The 27,535-nt window shown below is 23.7% G+C and overlaps 10 protein-coding genes across 10 annotated transcripts; 5 read left to right on the top strand and 5 right to left on the bottom strand.

Annotated features, from left to right (window-relative positions):
* Positions 1-341: 341 nt before the first annotated feature.
* SRAE_2000114600 (BcDNA.GH04637) lies at positions 342-4,203 on the bottom strand (the record flags this gene model as incomplete). The annotated part of the gene is made up of 4 exons (XM_024652064.1): positions 342-1,533; positions 1,803-2,136; positions 2,282-4,127; positions 4,174-4,203. The coding sequence occupies 4 exons, from the start codon at positions 4,201-4,203 to the stop codon at positions 342-344; spliced, it is 3,402 nt and encodes a 1,133-aa protein (XP_024505678.1).
* A 358-nt stretch (positions 4,204-4,561) lies between these two features.
* Positions 4,562-7,478, top strand: SRAE_2000114500 (Peptidase C48, SUMO/Sentrin/Ubl1 family and Mitochondrial substrate/solute carrier repeat and Mitochondrial carrier domain-containing protein; the record flags this gene model as incomplete). Its single annotated transcript, XM_024652062.1, has 6 exons — positions 4,562-4,571; positions 4,610-6,030; positions 6,090-6,242; positions 6,483-6,564; positions 6,618-6,999; positions 7,043-7,478. 6 exons carry the CDS (start codon positions 4,562-4,564, stop codon positions 7,476-7,478), a joined length of 2,484 nt encoding a protein of 827 aa, XP_024505677.1.
* A 750-nt stretch (positions 7,479-8,228) lies between these two features.
* Positions 8,229-10,965, top strand: SRAE_2000114400 (Developmental protein eyes absent; the record flags this gene model as incomplete). Its single annotated transcript, XM_024652061.1, has 3 exons — positions 8,229-8,279; positions 9,179-9,219; positions 9,426-10,965. The coding sequence occupies 3 exons, from the start codon at positions 8,229-8,231 to the stop codon at positions 10,963-10,965; spliced, it is 1,632 nt and encodes a 543-aa protein (XP_024505676.1).
* A 568-nt stretch (positions 10,966-11,533) lies between these two features.
* On the top strand, positions 11,534-12,175 carry SRAE_2000114300 (Sulfotransferase family-containing protein; the record flags this gene model as incomplete). The annotated part of the gene is made up of 1 exon (XM_024652060.1): positions 11,534-12,175. One exon carries the CDS (start codon positions 11,534-11,536, stop codon positions 12,173-12,175), a length of 642 nt encoding a protein of 213 aa, XP_024505675.1.
* Positions 12,176-12,725: 550 nt separating this feature from the next.
* On the top strand, positions 12,726-13,754 carry SRAE_2000114200 (Sulfotransferase family-containing protein; the record flags this gene model as incomplete). Its single annotated transcript, XM_024652059.1, has 2 exons — positions 12,726-13,360; positions 13,409-13,754. 2 exons carry the CDS (start codon positions 12,726-12,728, stop codon positions 13,752-13,754), a joined length of 981 nt encoding a protein of 326 aa, XP_024505674.1.
* Positions 13,755-13,828: 74 nt separating this feature from the next.
* Positions 13,829-15,634, bottom strand: SRAE_2000114100 (Proteinase inhibitor I2, Kunitz metazoa domain and Cysteine-rich repeat and Lustrin, cysteine-rich repeated domain-containing protein; the record flags this gene model as incomplete). Its single annotated transcript, XM_024652058.1, has 1 exon — positions 13,829-15,634. The coding sequence occupies one exon, from the start codon at positions 15,632-15,634 to the stop codon at positions 13,829-13,831; it is 1,806 nt and encodes a 601-aa protein (XP_024505673.1).
* A 237-nt stretch (positions 15,635-15,871) lies between these two features.
* Positions 15,872-17,392, bottom strand: SRAE_2000114000 (Nitrogen permease regulator 3-like protein; the record flags this gene model as incomplete). The annotated part of the gene is made up of 2 exons (XM_024652057.1): positions 15,872-17,237; positions 17,292-17,392. The coding sequence occupies 2 exons, from the start codon at positions 17,390-17,392 to the stop codon at positions 15,872-15,874; spliced, it is 1,467 nt and encodes a 488-aa protein (XP_024505672.1).
* An 88-nt stretch (positions 17,393-17,480) lies between these two features.
* SRAE_2000113900 (Phosducin-like protein) lies at positions 17,481-18,209 on the bottom strand (the record flags this gene model as incomplete). The annotated part of the gene is made up of 1 exon (XM_024652056.1): positions 17,481-18,209. The coding sequence occupies one exon, from the start codon at positions 18,207-18,209 to the stop codon at positions 17,481-17,483; it is 729 nt and encodes a 242-aa protein (XP_024505671.1).
* Positions 18,210-18,550: 341 nt separating this feature from the next.
* Positions 18,551-19,957, bottom strand: SRAE_2000113800 (Heat shock factor (HSF)-type, DNA-binding domain and Winged helix-turn-helix DNA-binding domain-containing protein; the record flags this gene model as incomplete). Its single annotated transcript, XM_024652055.1, has 2 exons — positions 18,551-19,738; positions 19,778-19,957. 2 exons carry the CDS (start codon positions 19,955-19,957, stop codon positions 18,551-18,553), a joined length of 1,368 nt encoding a protein of 455 aa, XP_024505670.1.
* Positions 19,958-22,683: 2,726 nt separating this feature from the next.
* On the top strand, positions 22,684-27,434 carry SRAE_2000113700 (Rho GTPase-activating protein domain and Pleckstrin homology domain and Rho GTPase activation protein domain and Pleckstrin homology-like domain-containing protein; the record flags this gene model as incomplete). Its single annotated transcript, XM_024652054.1, has 5 exons — positions 22,684-22,800; positions 24,304-24,761; positions 24,815-25,878; positions 26,071-26,727; positions 26,773-27,434. The coding sequence occupies 5 exons, from the start codon at positions 22,684-22,686 to the stop codon at positions 27,432-27,434; spliced, it is 2,958 nt and encodes a 985-aa protein (XP_024505669.1).
* Positions 27,435-27,535: the final 101 nt, after the last annotated feature.

The raw sequence follows: 27,535 nt of genomic DNA, 5'->3' as shown, positions 1-27,535 counted from the left end.
TTATCATCTTTTAATTCATCGTCACTAGATATTTTAATCCAAAAAAATAAAAAAAAAAAAAATTTATCGTTATAAACTTATAAATATGGTACATAAGTAATAGTTTTATATGTAAAATAGTTTAGTTTTTCTTTTTTAAATATTTATCAAGGAATTTGAATAATAAGTATGAAGGTGAATAATTATATAATCAAAAATTGACTCTATATCTTTTAGTGAATTGATTAGTAAAATGCATACACAAATAGTATTTTATATAAAATAAATGTATCCATCTTATTTAAATTTAAAAGTTAAACTGTTTTAAAAAAAAATTTTTTTATTGTAAGCAAAAAAAAATATTAAAAGATTTCTAAATTATATTTCAATGAAAAAGTGTGTAATGATTTTAAAAAAGAATCATTATCACATATTTCACGTTTTTCAGGAAATGACTGAATCCAATAGGTAAAATCAATCATGTTACAAGGTATATTCCATCTCCAAATGTTAACTAAAATTAAGCAATATATGATGAAAGCAGCTTCTTGTTTTGAGTTAATATTTATGACATGCTCTATTTTTAATTTATCAGTAAAACAAATACAATTTATTTTAAAATCTACAAAAATTTCATCTCCAATACATTTGAATTCCCCAATAATTAATGAATTTTTTAATTCATTTAAAAATTTTTGTTCTGTTTCATAATCATATGGATCATATAAATTTGTTGTAGCATATGGTTTTGGAACATTTCTAATTCCTTTGTAATCATTTGTTTTTATGTCAAATGTTATTTTTGTTCCATTAATGTTATGATATTTTTCCAAAAGTAATAATATATCAGTAATGATGTTATTATTAAAGGAAATATTTTTCATTATACCATACAAATAATACATAAAATTTTTATCGTTTTTTTCAAGCGATTCTTTACTAATATAACTAAAAACTTTTTTTTCAACTAAACTTTCTATTACTTTTAAACAACTTTCTTTAACGCTTTCAATAAAATATCCTCCCTCTAAAATCATACATAAATTAATTCCAGTAGAAGCTAACAATCTTGTAAGTAACCCATATCCATATGGTGAAATTTTCATTTTTCCTTCTGGATCTCCAATAGCTGCATCAAATCCACAAGATACAATTATTAATTCAGGTTTGTAATCACAAATGTATGGTAAAATTATTTTATTAAAAACTGTTAAATATTCAAAATCTCCTAAACCAATTTGATTAAGTGGAATATTTATTGTATTTTTTGAACTTTTTAATGATCCAAGACCACTCTCTTCTAAATTAGGCCAAAAACATCCATTTTCATAACGATGAATACTAATTAATGAAATTCCATCAATACCCTCAATTGAAAATTGTGTTCCCTGACCAGCATGAACATCCCAATCAATGATAAGCACTTTTTTAATACCAAGTTTGAGTGCTTTTTTTGCACAAATAGCAGCATTATTAAAAAAACAAAAGCCATTAGGATAATCTTTATATGCATGATGTCCTGGTGGTCGAACACCAGCAAAACCAGTAGAACCACTAAAAAATATATATTTCATTATATTAAAAAAACGGATCTCTTTTTGAGTCACTGATGTACTGGGTGAATAAAAATTAAAATAGATAAAGTATTTAAAAAGTTTTAAATAATTTATTTAAATATATAGTAAATACAAAATTTTTATAATTGATAAAAGGTAAAAAAAAAGTTTAAAAAAAGTTTTTATAAAATTTTTTTTTATATTCAAATTTAACAAAAAAATATTAGTACGTCAGTGACTATAAAATTAAGCCAAAAAAAAACATACCGATTTAGTAAAAGTGTTTCCATAAGTTTTACACAACATCCAACAGAACGAAGTGCACAAGTGTAAGAATCTTTATTAACATAAATATCTTCATGATTTTCACAATATTTTATCATTTCTCCATCACTTTTTGAACAAACATCTTTGAATTCATCTACATATTCTTTTGGATGATTTAAATAGATATCTTCAAGTTTTCCATCAACGGGTTCTAATATGGTTAAATGATTTGTTACTCTAGAATTATTTAAACTATTTAAAATAGATGATAATCTTTCTGGAACTTCAATATGATTTTTATCCCAAGTATTGTAATGTTTTGAAAAATTAGGATCTGATATAAAATATGTAAAAACCATTGGAAATGTATTTTGAAGTAAAATGCACATACATACTATTCAAAACTTTTGATAAGATAAACATATTTACTTTTAAAAATGTTTTAATGATATAAATCAATTATTCTTCAATATACATACCTAACTTTTCTATATCTATCTGAAGTTGGTGGATTTGACTAAATTTTCTTGAACATGATAAACATATATTAATTGAATTTTTAGTTTTTAAACATTTTTTGCAATAAATTAAACCACAATAATTACAATTATTACGCTTATCAAGAACACAATTAAATTCTTGAAAACAGGAAGGTTCAGAACAAGAAATAACATTAAATATAGATTGATATTTAGAAGGTTTTATTAATAATTTTGCAGCATTAATATGATTATTAAAAGAAGAAACAAGTTCTTCTATTGATTCTCGTGGAAGGATTCCACTATCATATCTATTATAAAGAAATGACCAGACATCTAAATCTGAAGGATGAGTTGATAAATTTGTTATTACACTAATAGAATTATCATAGAAAGGATTTTTATAATCATCAATGTGTTCATCAAAATAATTCCAGACACTAGGAGTAGTTTCTACTACCTTTAAATCACTTCTATCCTTTTCACAATTTCCAATAAAAGTTCCAAATTCACATGAATAAACATATTCATTTATCTCAATTAACCATCTTTCATTAAATTCAAATGCTCTTGGATTTTGTTTCATTATTTGATGTACACAATCTAAAAATAAAGTAAAGATTGGTGAAACTTCCATTTTCATTTCTTGATTAACAGAAGTTACATGACCACAACGATCACTAAATTTATGCCCAAAACCAAGCCAATCTTTTTCTACTAATATCTGAAATCCTTTTAATGTTCTATAATATGGATCTAACATTAATTCAGCTAAAGATGTCGTTTGAATTGCACGATCCCAACCATCAGTACATTGAACAAGACATGAAATACCATTTTTAATTGATTCAAAAATAAATATACTACAATCTAAAACTGATTTTATATGTTTATGCCATTCAGATTCATCTAATAAACTTAAATATTCAGATTGTGAACCATTACATTGAGTAGCTTGTATTAATTTTATATAACTATTTCTTATGCAATGAATATTACTTATATCAAAATAATGTGTTTTTATCTCTGGCTCTTCTTTTTTAATAATAATTTCTTTAAAATTATCATCCATTTCAATTATTATTTCATCTTCATTTTTATCTATATTATTATTTATATTATTTACAATATAATTTTGAATATCAATTATATATAATTGTTTTTTAATAATATTTGTTTCACAGATAGCTTTTATTAAATCATCATCTTCTATACATGAAGCAGAGTAATCTTGTACAAATTTTGCACATATACATATTGATGCATTATTTTCACTATTAAAATATGTTAAAATAGGTAATCTTGATCTTGCTCTATATTTTGACGAACCAATCAAAATTTGCATTGACACTTTTGATGGAAACCATAAATCACATGGATAGGTATCACATTTTTCAAAATCATGATTAAAATTACTCCTTTTCCATTGACTAGATACCTTTTGTCGACGAAATTCTTGCTTCCAATCTAATCGTTTCCAATTAATAATATTATCTATATTATTAACTTTTTCATTTATTTCTGGTTTTTTATTACGAAAAGCAAAAACTTCACTAATATTTGTTATTATAGAAGCACGTACTAATGCATCATACAATTCTTGACATTCTTTTTCTTTATTAGCAAAAAATACCATAGTAAGAAAATGTTTTGTTTTTATTGTAATTTTATATCTTGAACCTGTTTCACCTTCTTTATCAATAGTTGATATTAAACCTGTTGAAACCCACATTTCTTTTCTACGTGATTCACTAGTAAATATAACATGTGAAGAAGTTACATGAACAGATCCAAGAATTTCAGTTTTTGATGAAAATCTACTTTGTTGGAGGCATATTTTATGAAACTTAAAATATAAATATATATTATTGTTATCAAAAATTTTAACTTACTTTAACAATACCAATATCTGTGAATAACATGATGTAAAAAATAACCACGAGAATATTTTTATCCTATAAATAGACACGCCTATTGCTTATACATATTCCCAAATTCGATATTATTATGCCGTCTCAAGATTTGACAATGCAATTTTTTAATTACACATAAGAAAAAACTATAACAATAGACATTTATGTTTATTTTAAATATAAAAATTTTATTATTTCTTATTTTTATATATAGAAATTCATTCTCATACAACAAAGATTTAATTTCTGAAACTATTAATTGGAACAAAGTTTACCTAATTGCGTATGAATAAAATAGTTTTACTGCTGTAACAAATACAAAAAAAAATATATATATTTCAAGAAAAAATTGTTAGTAATCTTTAATATGTTTCAACGTAGGTTAAACTATATTTTAATAACTATTCTATTTTAGTATTTGCAGAATTAGGAAGGAAGTTTCTATTTAGTGATAAGTCGAGTGATAAAAAAAGCAGTAATAATTTTTTAAATAGAAAAAAGTATAGTACAGACATTACAATTTCTAACTCACATAGACTATATGGCAATCAAAATGATTTTAGTAATAGTAAAGGAAGTAAATTGAGATCATTACTTAGATCTCTTATGAATAGAAAAAATGAAAACAAAAATAATATAGATTTAGAGTCAAAATTTATTTTTAACAAACTTCTTACCGAATCTTTGGAATCAAAAAATCAATTTAAAAATGATAACATTGTACCATCAACTGAAACCAAAAATATTGAGGAAATTACAATTTCTTCTGGTGAGTCATCTCCAATTGTAGCATCAGAAACAAGTGGAAGAACAATTTCTATAAAAGAAACATCATCAGAAGTTGAAACAATAACAATATCCTCAAAAGAAATATCACCAAGTCTTTCTACAAATAGGCGTTTAAAGTTTGATTCATATGATAATTTTTCACTCAGGTCTCGTGCATTAGAAAGATTGGAGTCATTAGATAATGATGTTAAGAGACTTCTTGAATATTCATCAGCTAACAAAAAAGCCACTCGACCTAAGTCATCAAAACATGAAGATGTAATTGTTATTTCACCTCATTATGAACATAGTTTTGGGTATGATGAAAATTCACAAATATCAACACCAAAAACATCATCTGTTGGTTCTCGTAAAAGAGTTTATAGTTTTGTTGAAGATGAAAAAAGGATTGAATATAGTAAAAGAATAAAATCACTAGAAAAAGAGGTAGATAACCAAGTTTTTGATTTTGAACAAACTCTTAATTTCCATGATATAATTGTTCCAAGGAAGAATTTCGTAGATTTAAGAATTACGGGTTCTGATTATAAGAAATTGCCAGCGGATATAGATGATGTCTTGAATAAAATTGAGTGTGCCGGTAGCAATGATGTGTTATCAGAAGGATTTTCAATGTCAATAACTAAAAGTGACATTCAACATTTAAATGATAAGACCTGGTTAAATGATAATATAATTAACTTCTATTTAGAATTAATAATGGAAAGGTCGAGAAATTCTTTAAAATACCCAAAAGTTTTTGCCTTTAACACGTTTTTCTTTGTTAATATTGTTAATCCACAGAGGGGATATAAAATGGTTAGAAGATGGACACGAAAAGTTGACATCTTTCAAATGGAATATATTTTTGTTCCGATAAATTTAGATAATCTACATTGGTGTATGACTATTATTAATATACCAAAGAAAGAGATTCGTTATTGTGATTCAATGAGAAGAGAAAATGTATCAGCATTAGAAGCTATAAAAAGTTATATTAAAAATGAAGCAGCTGATAAATTAAAGATAGACATAAATCTTGATGAATGGGCGGCTGTTCATGCCCAGGTAAGAGATATACATATATATACATATTCTTAATATATTTTCTTTTTTAATATTTTTAGGATGTACCACAACAGAAAAACGGTTTTGACTGTGGGGTTTTTGCGTGTATGTTTGCTGAATATCAATCACGTGGAAGAGATTTTGAATTTACACAAAATGACATGCCATTTTTTCGTCAACAAATGAAATATGAAATAATAACAAAGGACATGGTGAATTAAAATTTTTTTGATCTCTTTCTCGATTTTTTTTTATATTTATATCTAGCTATCATATTTATTTACATTCTTTTTTTTTTTTTAAAAAAAAAATACATTTAATTTGATTTTATAATTTGATTTTTTATCATTTTAAATATTTAAAGGTTACATTACCTTAATAACCTTTCCTTTTAATACATATTTATTTTATTTTTTGATAAAATTTTTATCTTATTCTTAATAATTTTATAGAAAAAAAAAAGTATGGTTGTTGAAGAGTTAGAAATTAATCATTTTAAAGATGGAGTAATAGATTTAATGGCCGGAACGATGGGTTTGTCTTTTTTTTTAATTTTCTTCAAATATACAAAAAAATAAATCTTTTAGGTGGGATTGCTAATGTTTACTCGGGGCAACCATTAGATACAGTTAAAGTAAAAATGCAAACATTTCCAAAATTGTACATTGATTGGAAAAAATGTTTTAGGGATACATATAAAAGTAGTGGAATTAGGGGATTATATGCTGGTACAGTACCTGCATTAGTAGCTAATGTATCAGAAAATGCTGTATTATTTACAGCATATGGTTATTGTCAAAAAATAGTTGCAAAAATAACAAATAAACAGGATGTTTGTTCTTTAACACCTATTGAAAATGCTAGTTCTGGTGCTTTGGCAGCAGTATTTGCCGCTATGGCATTATGTCCTACTGAACTTGTTAAGTGTCGATTACAAGCTGCTAAAGAAATGAAACCAAATATTAAAAGGTATTATTTGTTTACACTATACTTTAAAACAATTGTACTTTAGAACAACATTATCTGTATGTAAAGATGTGTGGAAAGAAAGTGGTTTTAAGGGCTTTTTTATTGGACTAACACCAACCTTGGCACGCGAAGTCCCTGGCTATTTTGCATTTTTTGGTGCTTATGAAACTTGTAGATATATGATAACAAAAGAAGGACAATCTAAAGATGATATAGGTATTGCTTATACTGCTTTATCAGGTTCTATGGCTGGTGTAACACTTTGGTGTCTAGTATTTCCATTTGATGTTATAAAAAGTAGGATGCAAGTACAAGGAAATAATTCATTTGTAGAAACATTAAAAGATACCCTTAAAAATTATGGACCAGCAGGTCTCTATAAAGGACTCCTTCCGACAATAATTAGATCATTTTCAGCTAGCGGTTGTCTTTTTATAACTTACGAGTACACAAAAAAATTTTTAAACATTGTTTGGTAGTAAAAAATTTTACTTTGATTTATTAGATATACTATGAAGAAAGAAGTTTTTTTTTTTTTTAATTTCATTTCATATACAAAAAAAAGAGAGAAGATATAAATACTTATTATATGTTTACTTATAATTAATGTCATTTTAAACATTTTAAATAAATTGGTAGCTTTAAATAATTTATTATAATCTTTATTTTTTCAATTTATATGGTAAAATTTTTATAAACTTTCAGATTGAAAAGTTTTTTCCTTCATTTGTTTATTTGAAATTCAACCCCTTTAAAGTTTTTTATCAGTTTGATTGTCAGTATAATGTTTATCAAGTCATTCCTCATGTCTAACCACTCAAATGTAATCGATGTTGAATATTCGAGTTGAAACCTGATATGTTTATCCTCAAAGCTTTCATAAAACATCCCATTAACTCAAACCACTCAACGGCCTCTCTTCACCCTTGAACCGCTTCCCATAGGCATAGGAATAGAAGAATATACAGTAGTCTATTTGTATATATGTACCTCCTCATAAGTAACAGCCTTAAAGCTTTATCTATATTTCTTTTTATCTATAATTCTTTCTTTCTCATACCACAAAATATATTTTTGCTAAATCTTATAAGCTTCTGTGTTGTCTGAGATAGATATTGGGTTGTATGTGTGATTCAACAACTAAATCTAAAATCTATTCAATTTTATCTTTTTTTTTTTCTCCTTTTTATCTATTAATATAATAAAAGTTTATTGACTAATATACCAATATGCTTCGGTTGGATAGCTCTACAATATCATCATCTTCTACATCTTCTCAGGTACGTAAGATTCTTTTATAAGTAAATTTTTTTTAATAAATATTATATATAAAATATATACTAAATTTAATAGTATATCTTAAGAACTTTTTTTTTTTTATTTCATCACTTTATTGAGTTTCCCTTTTTATTATTATTACAATTATAAGATGTTAGCACGATAGAAATAAAAAGTCAAATATTTACCCATGTTTGTAGTTATTGTTTTTGTCACCTTATAAAAGTGGACAGCCTAACACAGCACGAGTCTTCCTTTTAATTCTAACATTTGTATAATTATTTACTTCTAACTATAAATCTGTTTCAAGACCAATTACGTAAAATCTTTTTACATTTTTAATGTAAATTGATTCTTACTTTTTTTTTTCTTATTGCAATTAGTTAATTACTAAAAGTTATTTCCACAGTAGACATATTGCGTAAACTGGAAGAGAAATTTGATCATATTTAGATGCCTAATTGGTTAGAAAGAAAAAAAAAAGTCGTAAAGCTTTTGAACTGTTTAGTTACATATAAATCTTGTTTCATTTTCATGTGCTTTAACTTTAACAATTGTCATTTACATGTTAAACAAATAAAAGCCAGAAGCTAATGTTGGGTTCCATTAGCTGGGTTGGCATATGGACTAGTTAAGCAAACATTTTAAAGAATGGAAACATCTGTAGAGGTTACTGTTAAGGTCAATATTACATTAGTAAAAACTTTTATATAATGTAAAAATAATATTATTACTATTAAGGAAACATTATTATCTTTTACCTATATTCTCATGTATAATATAATAATAATAAATGTTAAATAAATAAAGAAAACTTTCGTTTTGTCTGTTTTGTTTAAATATTAATATTATTTTATTTTATTTAAAAAAAATTTAATTTAATTTAATTTTTTATTTTTAGACAAAAAGTACGGCATTTACTTCGTCTGGTGAAATTAACAGGTAGGTTGAAATATTGAATATATCTGTTACAAATATAACTTTTAAGTACCTGCTAAAACCCCCTATTACCATAATATATTTGCTCTTCTCCATCACTAAAACTATCATCCCTTGTTAAGTCCACTTGAGAATAATTAGACTACGCCTCCTAACATACAATTAACGTTTTGTTGATCATTTTAATTCTAACTTAATTTTCTTTTTAGCCTACAGTCTACAAACAATAATTCTAATTTATCTTTATCTGGCTCAACTGCTGGAGTTTGGAGTGTTTTAGATTCAGCTGCTTTTACTTCTAATATTTCATCTAATAATTTATCATCTATGACAAAAATTGAAATTAATAATACAAATATGCCAGTTATTTCGGCATCACAAACATCTAATCCACTTAGTGTAATGCAAGATGCTGCAGTTACTGCTGGATATGATCCAAGAATGTTAAATGCTTCATCATATTATAATAATGGTTATAATTCATCAACCTATAATTCATATAATTCTGCTTTTACTGCTTCAAATTATAATACTTCATCAAATAATAATTTAAGAAATAATGTTGTTGCTACAGCAACACCATTTGCTAATTATTTTTCTGCAAGTGGTCAAAGTTATTATCCAGGATCAGGATCATATCCAACTGGTTTTGATTATTCATATGCTACAGCAGCTGCTGCCGGTGTTTCTGCTCAATATTATAATTCAAGAAATAGTTATTATGGGGCAGGATTAACTTCAGTATCACCAAATTCATTAACTAATTATACTGGATTAACAGCAGCTATGATGGATGGTGTGGCAGCTGTAGCCGTTAATGGATCTGTTACACCTTCATCAACAGGACAATTAAGTCCCTTTTCGGCTTCTTTGAAATCAGTAAACAGTTCAACAGAATCAAAAAAATCTAAAGTTTCAAAAAAGAAAAAAAACAGTATTAATCCTTTGTTAGAATTAAATTATACTAGAGTTTTTATATGGGAATTAGAAGATATTTTTGTTATTCCTACACTTTCACCTGACATATCATTAATAGCTAAAAGTTTAAGAACAATTGTTGAAGAAATAATAACAAATGGTTTTAGAATTGAATGTAATGATGATTGTGAACAAATGAATATAGAAGATACAAATTATGAAGAAACAATTCAAGATCTCGGTTATCAATCAAATGATTCTAGTAATCCATCAGTAACACCAATAAGTTCATTATCCTCAAAAAATGGTGTTGATTGGGTAAGAAAACTTTCATCACGTTATCAACAAATAAAAGAAGTTTATAATCAATATAAAAATAATGTTTCATCATTATTTGAAAATTCTGGAATGTCAATAACATGTAATGATGTATCAAAAACTTTAGCATCTATTGAAGCATTAACAAATAATTGGATTGAAAGTTTTAGAACATGTTTATGTAAGATAGCTGAACAACAATCATCATCAGGAAATTATACAAATGTCATCATAACAAATGATAATCTTTCTAGTAGTTTAGCAAAAATGCTTGTTATTAATATAGCATCATATATTCCAATAGAAAATGTTTACAGTATTGGTAAAAATTCTAGAGAATCAGCATTAGATAGAATACAAAATAAATTTGGTAAAAAATGTTCATATGTCATGATAAGTGCTAATGGTGCAAGTATAGAAGTATCAAAAAAAGAAAATATTCCATGTTGGAAGATAAAAAATAAAACTGATATTGATGCTTTTTTTATGGCTTTAATTCAATATTTACTTTAATCAAAAATAAGAAAGAAAGAAAGAAAAAAAAAATTCTTGCCAAAAAATTGAACTAAAGACATGTTTTATATATGATAATGTTCATTATATACTTTTAATGAAAAAAAAAATTGATATTATTATATTTGTGTATCGTAAACGGATATTTTAGTTAAAAAAAGTATAATTTTGATTTGTTTATATTTATATATTATTTTGATGTGTATATAAATAAAAATAATTCTTGAAACTATTATGATATATTATAAATCATTATAAAAGTGTGAAAAATGTCATAGGGTGATTTGATGAAATGACAGTGTGTAATTGGATAGGAAGGAAGTTATTATTATGTAATTATATAAAGTACAGGTGGACAAGGAAAATCAACATATGTGATTAAATTAGATAAAATATAAAAGATTTATTATAGAAATAAAGTAAAAGTTTAATGTATCATTAAAAAAAAAAATATTTAAAGAAAAAAATAAATAAATCAAAAAATAATATTTTATAGATATAGGTTAAATGATATCTTAGTTATATATATAAAATATGATAAAAAAAAAGTATTATAAAACACTTTAATATGTACATATGTTACAGTCATAAATATTTTTTGTTCTCTATAATAATTTTACATTTTTCAAATTTTATTTGTCAATTAAAAGAAATTAATACTGGAAATAGTTCTATAAATTGTAAATCTCCAACAAAACCATGTGTTTATACAAAAACACGTAAAATTGGAGCATATTATGTAGTACCAAAATATAAACTTCATACATGTGTAATGGGAAAAAATTTCAGTTCAATGATTGTAGCAATTTTTTGTTACTTATTTGATGAAAAAAAATTTTTTTCAATTCATAATCATTTAAATGAAGATTATTTTAATAATCATGCATGTAAAAAAGAAAATCAAGGTAAGACATTTAAAGAATTAATAAAAAAATATAGTAATGGAAAAAAAAAATATTTTTTTAATAAATGGAAACATTTTATTATAATAAGAAATCCAATTGAAAGATTTATTAGTGGTTTTACACATATTTGTGTTTATGGAAAGGATTCATTGATATCTAAAAAAACATGTTTCAATTGTAATGGTGATATTGAATGTTTTATTAATAAATTGTATGAAGAAATTTTTTTAGTATTAAATGGTAAGAAAAAGTATGCCGAATATCATTTAAGACATCATTTTTTTCCTCAAAGTTGGTTAGTATAATATAATTATAGTTAAATATTATATTTAGGCATTGTCAATATTTAATATATAAGAAATATTATAAAATTTTAAAATATACAAATGATAATTTACAAAAATTTTATAATGAATTTATTGAATTATTAAAGGAACAAAATATTCCAAAAGAAAAGTTAAAGTTTATTTTGTATGAATTAGAAAATAATAAAAGTATTCATAAAACTCAAGGTTCAAGTAAACAATTAATAGTTTCAAAACTATTGTATAACAATACCAGTTTAATTGATATATTAATAAGAATTTATTATGAAGATTTTATTAATTTCCATTTTCCTTTCCCGGAGATATTAAAAAAACAGGAAATATTTGTCAATAAAATATATGTCAAAAAGGAAAACAATCTTCAAAATGATAATGATAAATAAAAATAAATATTTTTTTATAATTTTTAAAAATATTAATTTTAATTTATATTTCCCATTTTAACTTATTTTTTTTTTTAAATTTTCAATATTATATATTTTTTTTTTCAATGATTAAATTACATATAAAATCTATGATACTTTTATTGATGTTATATAAATTAATAAAACCGCAAATAAAAAACAATACTTTAATTAAACATCGTCAATGTCAATTTTTTGTAAAAATTATTGACAATAAAACTGTCACCAATTGTGATCATGTCCCTCGTGAACATACCTGTGTCCCTCTAAAACCTCGAAATTGGGGAACATATATTGTTGCTCCAACATATAAAATCAATGCTTGTGCAATTGGAAAAAATTTTTCAACAATGTTAATAGCAATGATATGTTATTTATTTAATTCAAAAAAATTTAAAAATTCAAAACATTTATTTGCTCATGAAAAATGGAAAAAAAGAAGTTGTTTAAGAAAAAATGAAGGAAATACTTTTGATAAAGTTTCAAAAAAATTTAATTCACATGATGGTAATATAACTACATTTGTCAATGATTGGAATCATTTAGTTATAGTACGTAATCCAATTGAAAGATTTATTTCTGGATTTGTTCATTTTTGTGTAAAACAACCAAAAGAAACTAAAAGTAAGGGAGATTGTTATGGTTGTCATGATGATATGGTATGTTTTGTTGAAAGATTATATGATGATGTTCAAATGACTGTAGCAACAAATAAATGGGCTAATTTACATTTAATGAATCATTTCTATCCACAAAGTTGGTAAGTTATTATTTATAAAATTATTAAATAAAAATCTTTTTTTTTAAGGATGTGCCAATTTTCTGAGTATTATAATAAATATAAAATAATAAAATATTCCTCTGAAAAAGAGGCAACAAAAATTTTTTATAAAAATATGATAGATTATTTAAAAGATATAAATATTCCTGAAAATAAGATAGAATTTATAAGAAAACAATTTCTTATTAAAAAAGTACCACATTCAACAATTGATAGTAAAGAACGAAGTATTTATATGAAAAAATTAGAAGAAAGTGATTATATTAAAGATATCTTAACAAGAATATATTATTCTGATTTTATAATGTTTAATTTTGAATTACCAGAATTAAAAAATTATGGAGATTCAATTATTATTTATAATAATCCTTAAGATATAACAACTTTAAATAGTAATATTTTATATTTCAATTACATAATAAATATTTTATAATAAAAATATTAAAATTATTTTTTACAACAATAATAACCATTATTACTAGTTAATTTACAAGTTGAAGATGTCATTAAACAACTTAATTTATCATCTGGTCCTTTACAACTAACAGGATTCCCTGTTGAAGGATTTAAAACTGCTTCTTTACATAATTCATTTTTTGGTAATGGACAACAAGCATATGAACTATCTAGTAATTCTTTACATTCATATTGATATGGACATGATTTACCTATTGATGGATTACATTCATATGGAAGACCTGTTGTTGTATTAAGTATTGGTTCATCATTATTAGGACAACTATATATATTCATATCATAACAACAATGAAATATTTTTGATGAAATATTTATAGTATTATTTTTATTAGATTCTATTAAACTTAAATCTTTATTTTGTAAACAATGTGTTCCCTCAGGACAAATACTTTCTCCAGGAAAACATTTTTTTGGTTTTTTTGTTTGAATATTAACATATGGACTTATACATGTTTTTTTAACTTTACAACAAACATTAACATTTGTATTTTGTCCTTTTATACATAAATAATTATCATTATTAGGACATGTTCCTGGAATATCTGGTGTACATATTTTTATTTCATTTTTTGAATATTTTAATATTTCCATACCATATGGACATTCAATTTTAGGTGTACAACATATATATTCTTTATTTTTTGCCTCCTGACATTGATAATTAAATGGACATGATTGTTGTGATTTTGGATTACAACGTATTGGTTCATTAGTTGTTGGTAATGAATATGATAAACTTCCTTCTAACATACATGTTGGTGGTGTTTTACAACAAATTGCAGTAATGTTACTTGTTTTAATACATTCATATCCAATAGGACATCCTAATTGTTTTTCATAATTACATAATTGTGGTTGATTTGTTATCCAATTTATATGTATTTGCATTCCATTTGGACATGTACCAATACAATAATCAGTACATTGTTCAAGATTAGCAAATGAATTTATTTGATCTAAACATGATATTTCATTTTTTTCAATACAATAACCCATTTTATAATCAAATGTCCATATTTTTTTAATATCATGTTTTGCTACACATGCTACATCACTTATATATTTTGTTGTACAGACACTTTCTAATGTCCTACAACATGCTTTATTTTCATTATTTTTTCCATAACATTCATAATTTGTTGGGCAATCTTTATTTGTTTTACAATGTAAACTTCTTGAAGGTGAAAATCTATCAGGATATGGTTCACCTTTTAAACAACTTATCTCTTTTTGACAATACTTCATACAATCACCTTTTGAATGAAAATTATTATCATTACCACCACATCCTAAATATATAAATGATCTACAGACATTTGCTGAACTATCAAAAAAATATCTTGTTTCTGGAAGTATATTACATCCTTTACCAGGTTCAACATTCATAGCACATATTGTTTCTTTTTCTTTACAACATACAGATTGACTACCAATACCAACACATTCATAACCATAAGGACATTTTATTTTACCATTATTACAATGTTTAATATTACCACCAAAATCCATATATGGTAAACCTTTACGACATGTTGATAAACTTCCACAACCATTATTACATTCATTATATGTTCCAAATCGATTTTGATTACCACCACAACCTTTAAATTGAAATTTTACACATTTTAATATATTTATATCAAAATAATAAGCTATATGTGGTTTAAATTTACCACATTCATAACCATAATTTTTTGGTTGACTACATAAAACACCTCCAAGTTCAACAGACTTTGAGACAATTAAAAATGAAGAAAATAAAATAATACAATACATTTAAAACTTTTTAAATAAATATAAATTAAACTTTATAATATTAGCAATTATATATATATATATATATCTATATATTAGTAGTTTAAAATGAGATAAATAGGTTTTACCTTATCTCAAGTACCATATTCTTTATCAATACTTTAGAATGGTAAACATATTAGCTAAATAGATACTTTTAAATATATTATAAATTGTTTATTTATTTAAATTAAAATACAAATTAATAATAACTTTAAATTATGGAATAAGATTAGTAGTACAATATGAACATACTATATCTTTAAAAAAATCTAAAATTCTTAATACTGTTTCTCTTAATAATCCAGTTCTAAAAATAATTCCTTCTAAATGTTCAGGTTCATTATAATTTTTAACAATATTAAAAAACATTAACATTATTTCTTTAATTTTATCCAAATCATAATCTTGTTCCTCATTTAATTTTACCCCAATTTCTAAAAGAAATGGTGTGAAATCATTTGTTAAAGTACTATGTTTATTAACAAAAATCTGAAGATCTTTGTAAAATTGTGTATCCTGAGGTGGTAAAGGTTTTTTATCCGAGAATGGTAATGTTGCTACATAATAATCATGTAATTGAACAATAAAACGATATTTTAAAAGGCAAATAAATAAACTTTTTAAATCATATTTTCCTGTATTTTCATCTGAATTATTTGATAAAAAATCTCTTAATGTACATGGTGGTGAAAAAGCAGCAATAATTTTATAAACATTTACACCTTCATACTCTTTAGCTATATCTTGAAGAAGGCTTTCACTATAATTTAAATCTAATGATGATGTATAAACATTATTCATACATATAGGATAAATAATTGAACATGGTACCCATGTTAAAAGATTTCGTATTGTTAAAAATATTTGCCCAATAGAAATTCCTCTTTCAGTTGCTACTGTATTAAAGCTTTTTTCTGGTGTTAAAAATCTAACTAATTGATCAATTAATGGACTACAATCTAATGAAGGCATTATATCTTTCATTAAAACAATTGTATGATATGGTCTTATTCTTCTCATTAATTCATTAATATCTCTACAAGCAATATTAGGAACATTAAGAGTAAATTCAGGAATACTTTGTGCCAAAACAAATCCTAACTCAACATTATTATTTACAAATGTATGAACAAGTCCAGTATACCATATTTGATTGTATACATCTTTAAGAGTTCTTGCAAAACTACTTGCTGTTAAAATTGTTTCACTAAAATAAACTTGAAAACTATTTTTATAAATTTCTTCAGAATATTTTGGTGTTGCTGATACAATACTTTCAACTTCTTTTTGTAATAATCCTCGTGATCTAGTTTCTTCAACAGATATAGCATGACAAAGTCTTTTACTTAATTGTTGATATGAATGAATAAAATTTTTATCAACATTTCCATCTAATATCCATGTTATACCAATACATATAGTTGTATGATCAATTAAATTTGGATATCCAACAAATAAAATTCCTTCTGCTTTTGCTTCATATGGAAGATTTCTATTACTTTTTGATGGTAATAAATATTCAGCTAAACTATCAGGTTCAACTTTTAATTCTTCCATTATTTTAAATAATTTAGGAACACATCTAAATATTTAATAAAAAAAAATATTTAGAAAAAAATATATTTATTTAACATACAAACTATGAATATATAAAATATGACATTCAGTACCCCATTTTGCCGTAAGTACCACAGCAACAGGTTTATCACTCTCGTTATCTTTATGAAGAAACTCCATCTAAGAGTTCTAATATAAATAAAAAAATTATATTGTAAAAATAATATGAGATCAAACTCATCAAACTATACATAAATATAAACAATATTTAATATTCCTCATCAGCTTCAATACTACTGGTTAACAAAATATCATGTTGTTTTAAAAATAAAACAACTTTTTCTGGTATAATATCATCATTAAAATAATTATCAAATCTTATAAAATTTCCAACTAAACTTTCATTATAATAAACTTGTAAAGCTGGACAAGCATTTTGCCTAAATTTATCTGAAGTTGGTAAAAGATAAGATTCAATACGAAAATATTTATGATTAGGATATTGAATGGAAAGACTTGCTAAAGCTGAATCAACATCTTCACAATTATCACAATTTTTTTTATATATATGTATGAATGTTAGGCAGTTTCGAGAATTTTCAATGGCAGTTAAATATTCACCAGAATGTTCCAGTGTTTTAAGAGAATTAAACTTTTTTTGTTTTAATTGATTTAATCTTTTATTTCTAAGTCTTTCAAGTTCATCCTCTGAATCACTTTCTTCATTATTTTGTGAAGATGTTAAATTAAATTTTTTTGCCTCTACAACAAGTAAATCTCTCTTAATTTTTTCTTCTTCTTTTTTAAGTTGTAAATGTTCATAATAATCTTGTTTTACTCCTTTTGGTCCTGTATTCTTAGACAATCCATAATTTGAAGCTGATATTCCACAATTTGTATCATCATTATTACAAATCACCTCTACATCTTCATCCTCTGAAGAACTACAATAGGTAATTGTTGGACCATTTAATAATTTATCTTCTAATGTAGACATGATTTGTAAATAATATTGGAAAAAGAAATGATAAAAACAACAAGCAAGATACGTAAATCTCCAAAGCCAATACCTCTTATTGGAGTAACGCTTTTCTCAACAACAACAAAATTTAATTAGAAACAAATAAATAAGAAATTTTCTTTATTTTAAATACAACAAATAATATATATAAAAAATGAAAAAATAACTATATACAATATATATATTTTTTTAAACCATAATTATGGAAGAATTTCAATATAAAAAAAAATTAAATTATGTCATAAATCAAAAAATAGCTGAGTGAGTGATTATATATATATATATATACTTAACAAATATTTTGGAAGATAATATATTTAATACAAATAATCTTCAGACATATGATCATTTAAATCATCCTTCAATTCAATATTATTCTCACTGGAAATAAAATCATTATCTATATCTAAGTATTCATAGTCATTATCAACCATAAAATTATTGGTGGTTGGTGGTGAATTTTCACAAAAACTATTTCCAATACTTAATGTCTGTTTGCTAAGTAATGAATAATCATTTAACATAACAACTTTTTTTGCTTTATTTATACAATTATTTTTAACGGACATTTTTTGATTTGTATTAAAGGTAATTCTATTATTAGATCTTCGAGAAACTTTTATTTTTGGTAAATTTAGGTGATCATTAATTTCATTGGAATTTTTTATGGATGAATTATATGGTTTCACATCCATTGAACAGTATGAATTTTCTATTGAATTGATATTATCTATTAATTCAGGTGACAATAATTTTTTACTAAAAAACATTTGGTTATCATTTATAGAAACTACCTTATTTTGATTTTCTTCAAAATTTTTGTAATATTTCACCTCATCATGACTTTCATATTTTATATACTCATCTTTTGGTAACATCAATAAATTATTCTCACTTTTTTGACTGTTTATTTCTGGTATAGCTAAAAGCCGTTTCTGTCTAATTATTTTTGGTTGTTGATTTCCCCTTCCAAGTATTGTTATTATACTACATAATTTTTTTATTATTCCTTGTTGCATTTTACATTTAGCACTTAAATTATCAATTTCTTTCCATATTGTTTCATTTTGCTGTTTTAAAGTTACAATATGTTTCTCTGTTTCTATTTGTTTTTTTCCAATTTGTTTTATTTCTTCCATTAATGTTGTTCTACTGACTTCATCTGATCTTCTATTATTATTATTATTATTATTGATATTGTTGGACATGTTTTCAATAGCTGTCGCCATAGGTTGTTGATGACTTGACTTAGATGTTGATGTTCTTCTTTTAATTTTAAGTAATAAATCATACCTATCTCTGACAAAATAATTATGAAAAAATTCAAGATGATTGGTGAGATTTTGATTTTCTGTTATATTTTTTTTATCAACTGCAGTAATTTTTCTAAAACCATACATATTTAACTGACGTATACAACTATTAAGATTATTATGTTTAAAATATTGTGGCAAAATATCCCTAGAGAATGCCATTGAATCTTGAATATGAAAGCTTAAACCACTCTAAAAAAAATATTGTATTATTTAAAATTTATCCAATACCTCATCCCATTCTACAATATGATTTAAATCAGGATCATTAACAATACTCCATAATTTAGTTAAAAAAACAGGTATTCTATCATCATCTTTAGATAATATATCGCAAGATTCATAAATGTTTATAGTATTATTAATCTGAGATAGGTTATGTTCATGAGTATTTGCCATACTTGTAGACATTTATATTTTAATATAGCATTTAACTTTTGATTGTTACCATATATAATAAGTAGGTGATAATTTATACAATGATAACTTGTAAAAAGATTTTTAGAAATCGTGTTGAGAAAAAAAATTTTAAAAATGAGTACAAAATGCTAAACTAGTTATCACTTATAATTTTAAATAATAATAACTTTTTTTTTTAAAACGCAATTTTATTAATACTAATTTGTTTTCTTTATAAAAGAAAATTCATGTTAAAATAGGAAAGAATTGAGATAAAGATAAAATATAAATCTGATAAATAAATAGTTTCACAAAATGTTTCGTTATTATTCTTGTTAAGTATATTCCCATTATCTATTAATCTTAAGCACATTGTGGAATTGATAATATATCAATATTTTTTGCAATAAAATATTTTAGATAATTTATTCCTATATTTTTTTTTAGATATTTACAATATGAAAATTTTAAAATATTATAAATAACTTTTATTAACAAAAACCAAAGGCAATTGATAAAAATGTAATCATTAACAACATATAAATAAAAAACATTCAAATTTTGTAATTTTAAAAGCAATATATTCATCAGATAAACTTTTAAAAAATTGCCTATGACTTAAAAATTATCAACAATTTTGACTTGATAATTTTAAAAATATAAACTAAATTTTAATGATTATATTTTGAAAATTTAGTTTTAGTATAAGAAATGACTATTATTACTAGTTGTAGAAAACTGTACTAAAAATGAAAAAAAAAATGGCTAACTATAATTTGTGATTTGAAAATTTTAATATAAAAAAAAATTTTATTTCTTGAGAAAAAAAAGATCACAAAAAAAAGTAAATAGTTATACATAAAATAGGGTACTTACTATAAAATTTTAAGACAATAATGAATGTTAATTTCTTTTTAGAAACTTTAAATTAAAATCATGATTTAAGTTATTTACTGTTATAAAATTTGAATATTAATCCTAGTAAAATTTAAAAAAAAAAAGAAAAAAAGTTATGTCATGATAAAATTAAAAGATTAATTTATATTTTTACTACTGTTTAAATTAAGTCTCAATTAAAGGATTATCACTTAAATTTTTTTTTTAAATAAACAAATATTTATCGTATTTTTTTAAACTAATCCTTTACCTTAACCTCTAACATTCTTTTTTGTTAAATATTTCTATTATTCTTCCTTCTAATATTTATATATAACTTGTTTCAATCAACAACATTTTAATTCGTAATTTTAAATTGTAACATCTACACTACCGCTAATAGATATTTGCTTTTTTTTTCTCCTCTTCATTAACAAAATCTTATATTTATTTCATGAAAAAAATTAGTTTTTATATTAACTAATTACTGTCTTTTTTTCTTTAATTTATCTAAAATGATGACTGCAAGCAGGAAGGTGGAAATTTTTGTTTTAATATAAATAGATGTGTTGAATGATTTATTTGGGTAATTATTTTGACATTTTATGTTTTGATTCATTTATGATTTATTGAAAAAAGAAGAAAATTTTTATCTTTATTAATGTGTGAATAAGATATTTGCAGTTTATTTTATTATAATTTGACATATTAGTTATTAATTTTTTTTTTATTCTTAATAATATTTATTTTTATGATTGTAAATTGGATAATATTAAAAAAAAATAATAAAAAAAATGTTTTACGTTTATTTAACAAATTTTATATATATGTATACATATGTATTATGTTTATTTTTATTACTTTTATAAGAATTACTACAAAATTATATTATTGTATGGATATGATAGTAAAAATATATTTTATCTAATGAATGGAGTACTTTTAAGTTTTGTTTATTAATTTTATTAAGTCAATGACCGTGATTTAATTAAATTTTGTACTATTATTTTCTAATTGCCATTGAATAAGATATTATAGATATATTAAATTCATAATAATCCGAATGTGTCAAAGTAACAGTACTCTTTTTAAATTGATATATTAATAAATATATATATATATACATATATATATATATAAAATATACAGTGATAATGAAATAAAATCATCATACCTGGCAGCCGCAATATTTTGTAGATCGTAGATATAGATATATACTATTTTATATTATTAAGTTATGTTAATGATCGTTCAAGTTACCAGTTGGTGCTGGTGATTATATAAAAGTTTTTGAATAGGATAGCCCAACAAATCATGATATGACGTGATAATGTGTTAATAATATTACTAAAATAAGATATCATTTATAGGTTTCTCATTCTTGTTATGACATAAGAATGTACTTTAAATTAATTTATTAATTCTGGCACATATAATATATTCCTCCTTATTCATAAAACTAATATTTATTTAAATTTATATAATAAAAAGATGTTGAATCACGCAAATATGCTAATTAAATATATTAATTATTATTTCAAGTTGTTTTAAGTAACGCCAATTTCTTATAATTATTTGTTGTTTATTACAGTAGCTTAAATATATAACTATATATAAATTTAAAAGGAATTAATTAATTTTTAGAAGATTCTATGAACACTTACAAAAATATGCTTCACATTTTTCTTTTAATATAATTAAATTAGTAATTAATGAAAGATAAAATAAAATATATTAATAGTATTTATTTTATATTACTATATTTTTATATACTTTTATTTTTAAGATATTATTCTGAAAATAACACTAAAAGTTATTTTCTTATAATTATATTTATTTAATTATCTTATATTCTTTCTATTATGACATCAAGAAGACGTTCTTTGTCAGCTTCAAGAACACTTGATCAAACTGTCAATTTTGTTGGACGTATTGGAGCTAGTCTAAGATTACCATCTAGGAAAAGAAATACTACAAAGGTAAGTTTTATTTTTTTTTATACTTAATACTAGATTATTATCAATACAAAAGTTTAATCTACAATTTCCTACCACATCAATTAAAATACTCAATTATTATCTTCAAACTAGCCTTTTTATCATTATATATTGTCGAATTAAACATTGAAATGAGGATATATATATTTATTCTTACATTAAACAAAGTTACAATAGATTTAGAAAGTTAAAGCTAACTAACTTGTTAGAAAGAACAGTAAAAAGTTTTTATCATAACACCATATTCTTCTTATACATAACATACCTCTTTATACTAACAATACTCATGATAGTAAATTTGTTTAAAAATATTCATCTATTAAATATACAATAGAGAGAATATACAAATAATTGATAATGTAAAATTTCTTAACAAAAATTACGTTATACTCATTAGTTAGAGGATGCAAGAGAGTGCGAGATACATCAAATTTATTAAAATTGATCTACTTTTTATTTATTATTTTTGGTATTGTGGACATTATCCCTATTAGTTTATAATAAATTATTATATATGAGATGACTATAATTTTATTTATTTCTAGTAATAAAAATTTTTAATCATAAAATGTATCTATTTATGTTATATATATATATATTGTTATAATTTAGCTTTTTAAACAAATCATGTTGTTTAAATAAATTGATTTTAATAAAACATAAACTTTATTTATAACATTTTTCTATAACAATAAATTTTCTTTATTTATTATTTATAAATTTTCACAATTTTTAAATATATATATATATTTTATATTAATAATAATAAAAAAAAAATAGATTATTGTTTGTTTGCTGATGACAACACTGATCCTAATAGGGTGATCAACATTTTTTTTTACTTAAATTTTTATATGAGTCAGGTTTACTGAGTTGTATTTAAAACTTATAAAGCAATTTTTAATATTGTTCATTTATTTGTTTAATATTTATAAATCAACATATATTTAACATAAATGCATTAGTTATAAAATTCATGACAAAAATTATATTTAATTGAATCTTTCTTTTAAATCATTTATTTTATCGAATGATTTCTATCTATATTGATATATATCTTTAAATTTAAAGTTAAAACTTTGTCTTTGTTACGTCTTTTTATTAATAAGCGATTGTGAACTCAAATATTATAGTCATAGTGTGTACTACTGACCGAAAAGGCATTATTACTTTCAATTGCATGTATATTCTTATTTTAACTAAATGGCATTCTAAGAAAGTTGTACACAATAATAATTACTTTCATATATATATATATATATATATTTAATAATAACAAGTGTTTTTATTTATATCTAATATAGCATTGTACTATCTCTCTTATATAAAACAATACGTAGATACCTTGTCCTAACATTTTATTACACTATTAGTAATCTGTAACTAGATGTTTATAGATTTTTTTTTATTTTAAATATTATTTAAACTAAATTTCAAATATATATATATATTTTTTTTTCTAACAAAAAAAAATAATATTTTTAGAACGCTCTTCAACAAAATCAACTTGAAGTTCAACAACGACTAGCTCAATTGACTCAGTTAAATTTTACAAATCCTACACTTAGAAATTCTTATTCGTATCAACCAAACGACTGTTTATCACCAGCCGCCCAAAAACGTCTTTTACATAAACATTTATCATCAAACAGCAATCAAAATACAGAGCAAACATTTTGTACTGTGTTATCTCCTCTTGTAATCAGATGTGGAGGGGATAAGCAATCACTTGAATTTGATTCTAATAATATACCTATCTCTGGTGATTCACATAATATAGTGGGTAGTAATTTTAATTATTCCAAGTCTGATACCTTAAGACAGCAAATGAAAAGGAGGTATATTAAAGAAGGAGCAGCACAGCTTACTTCAATATCTGATTTGCTGACGCATCATAGATATTTATTTCTATTTAATGATTTATTATTAGTATCAAAACAAAAGTATGTTTATTATTATCATTTTATTATATATAATTTTTTTAAAATAATTTTAGAGGAGAAAATAGTTATAAATTAAAAGAAAAAGTTTTATTAGAAAAAATATGGATCTCATCAATAACATCTTGTTCTAGTTCTTTTCTTATTGGTTACCCATCAGCACATTCAATATCCAATTACGTGGCACATTTTTCATCAGAAAAGGAAAAAGCAGAATGGTTTGAAGTTTTAAATCAACATATATTACGTAAAAGAACTAATAAATCAACAACAATATCAATTGCTGTTAAAATAGAAGGTAGACAACAAATTATTAGAAAAGAAATACAAAATGGTATATCATCAACGGAGGTTGTGGCAGAATTAGTTAAAGAACTTGATTTACCTGTTGCAACTAATTATGAACTTGGTTTTGAAACTCATGCATCTGGAATAACAATATTTAATGGTATTGAAAATGTATATGCTGTTTTAATGGATGTAGCTTCTAAGTCAGGAGCAATACTTTCTGAATCTCAATTAGCTCATTTAGATGTTTGTCCATTAGTTACAGTTAGATTAGTACTTAGAATTACTTCTGCATCCAAATCAACAACTGCATCTTATTTAAAAACGCAATTGAAAAAAGTATTAAGTAGACCAGAATCAAAAAGATTATTTGGAAAAGAACTTGAAGGATCAATGCCACCACAACCAATATTAACATTAATTGATCATATTTTTTTGCATGGTATTAATACAGAGGGTGTATTTCGAAAATCTCCAAAAATGGGTACTGTTCAACAATTAAAATCTCAACTTGATAATGGTCAAGTACCTGATTTTACACAACATTCTGTTCATTGTTCAGCTTCACTTTTAAAAGAATATCTACGTAGTATTCCAGGAAATCTTTTATTAAATGGAAATTATCATCTTTGGATGGATGTTGTATCAGAAAAAAATCATGAAAAACGATTAAATTCATGTAAAAGTCTTTTAAAACTTCTTCCACCATCTCATTCAGTACTTTTACGTTCTGTACTACGTTTATTACGTAGGATAGCTTTGTCACCAAATACCAAAATGAATGTTGAATCATTGGCTGTATGTATAGCTCCAGGATTATTATGGAATGATAGTAAGTTTTTTTCTTTATATACACCGCAAAAAAATCTTAATTATAATAAGTTGATGAAACTATTGTTGACATTAAATGAAGGACACATTAACCTAATATTTAATTTTATTACTTCATTTGTCCTTCAAACCATGTGATTTAGTATAAGATGTTGTAATATATTGAAACTTTTATTAATATTATTTTTTTAAGGTGATTCTTTGAGCGCTGGACAAAATGTTCCAAAATTGGCAGAATTTTTAATAAGAAATACACCAGAATTATTTGATGATTTTACAGAAGATGGACCTTTACTTCCACAAAAATTGGCTCAATCTACTGATTCTGGATTATCTGATGACAGTGAAAACCAAAGAAGATCTATTACACCTGATTCATTATTATTACTAGAATCTCCATTTTCAGATGTCTCAGGGACAACAAGTGAATCACCAACAAGAATACATATTGAAGAGATACCTTCTTCTAACTGTGCAAATGTTACAGAAATAAGAAAAAATAAAAATACTATAGATGATGAAAGAACTCCAGTTGTTTCAAGAGAAAATTCTCAAAAAACAGGAGATTTTTCTTTAACAAATAAATATCAATGGAAATCTCATTTACATCGAACATCACCAGGTGAACAAAGTTATAGTAATCAGATGTCACATTCACCTTTATCATTTAAATCATCTCTTGCATCTGTCGAGAATGATTTACGTGATTTATCTCCTATATCAAGAACAATTTCTTATGATCATAATACAAAAAGATTTATTAATATAGGACCTTGTGATTCTTCTAACTCTAGTTCTATTATATCATCTCCTGAAATACAAATTAAACCTGATATATTTTCATCTGGAGGTAGAGTGATGTCACCTTTAAAAACAAATTATAAATATGATTCAGAAGTTATAAATTCTCATGGTATTAATAATTTATCTTCAAATAAATATCGTGAAAATAGAGGATATTATTCAGGATATAAACATCAAAAAATTGATTCATCAGATTCTACAAAAACTTTAACTGAATCAAGACCTAATTCTATTACATGCATTGGAAAAGATTATGGATATTCATCATCATCTATTTCTTCTTCATCAACAACAAATAAATCTTCTTACTCAAAAAAACCTGTTGGTCAGGCAAATTCATTAAATTGGAAATCATCAGTTAATAGAAGTACATTTCAACCACGAACATTTGATGTTCCTTCTAATTATAAATTTAAAGAATCACCATCAAATGAATCATTATTATTAACAAAAATGTCATCTATAAATAATGATTCAAATTGGAAAGGACAAGATAATCCAGGAAAAGCAAATAATTTACTTACATCATCAATCACTTCACCACAAGCAGTAAAAATTTCATCTATTACTGCTCATAAACCATTACGCCGTCCACCACCACGAACTGCTCCTGAAATTCAATTAAGTCCTCTTGAGGTTAACTGGAGTGTTACGAGTCTTCGTACAGCATTTCAAAATAATGATTCTAAACCAGCATCCATTGATACTATTTATGTCAGCAGAGATATGCTATCAACAATTAATGCTCAATAATATATTTTTTTTCTTGCCTATATTTTTATCATTAGATAAGTAGCCAATAAATAAATTTAGATAATAAAATAAAAAGTTTCATTTTAATTTTGTTAAGGTTT

This window comes from Strongyloides ratti (assembly GCF_001040885.1).
Source record: "Strongyloides ratti genome assembly S_ratti_ED321, chromosome : 2".
Lineage (NCBI taxonomy): Eukaryota > Metazoa > Nematoda > Chromadorea > Rhabditida > Strongyloididae > Strongyloides > Strongyloides ratti.
Note: the sequence above shows the minus strand (reverse complement) of the source record. Positions and strands in the feature narration are given on the sequence as shown.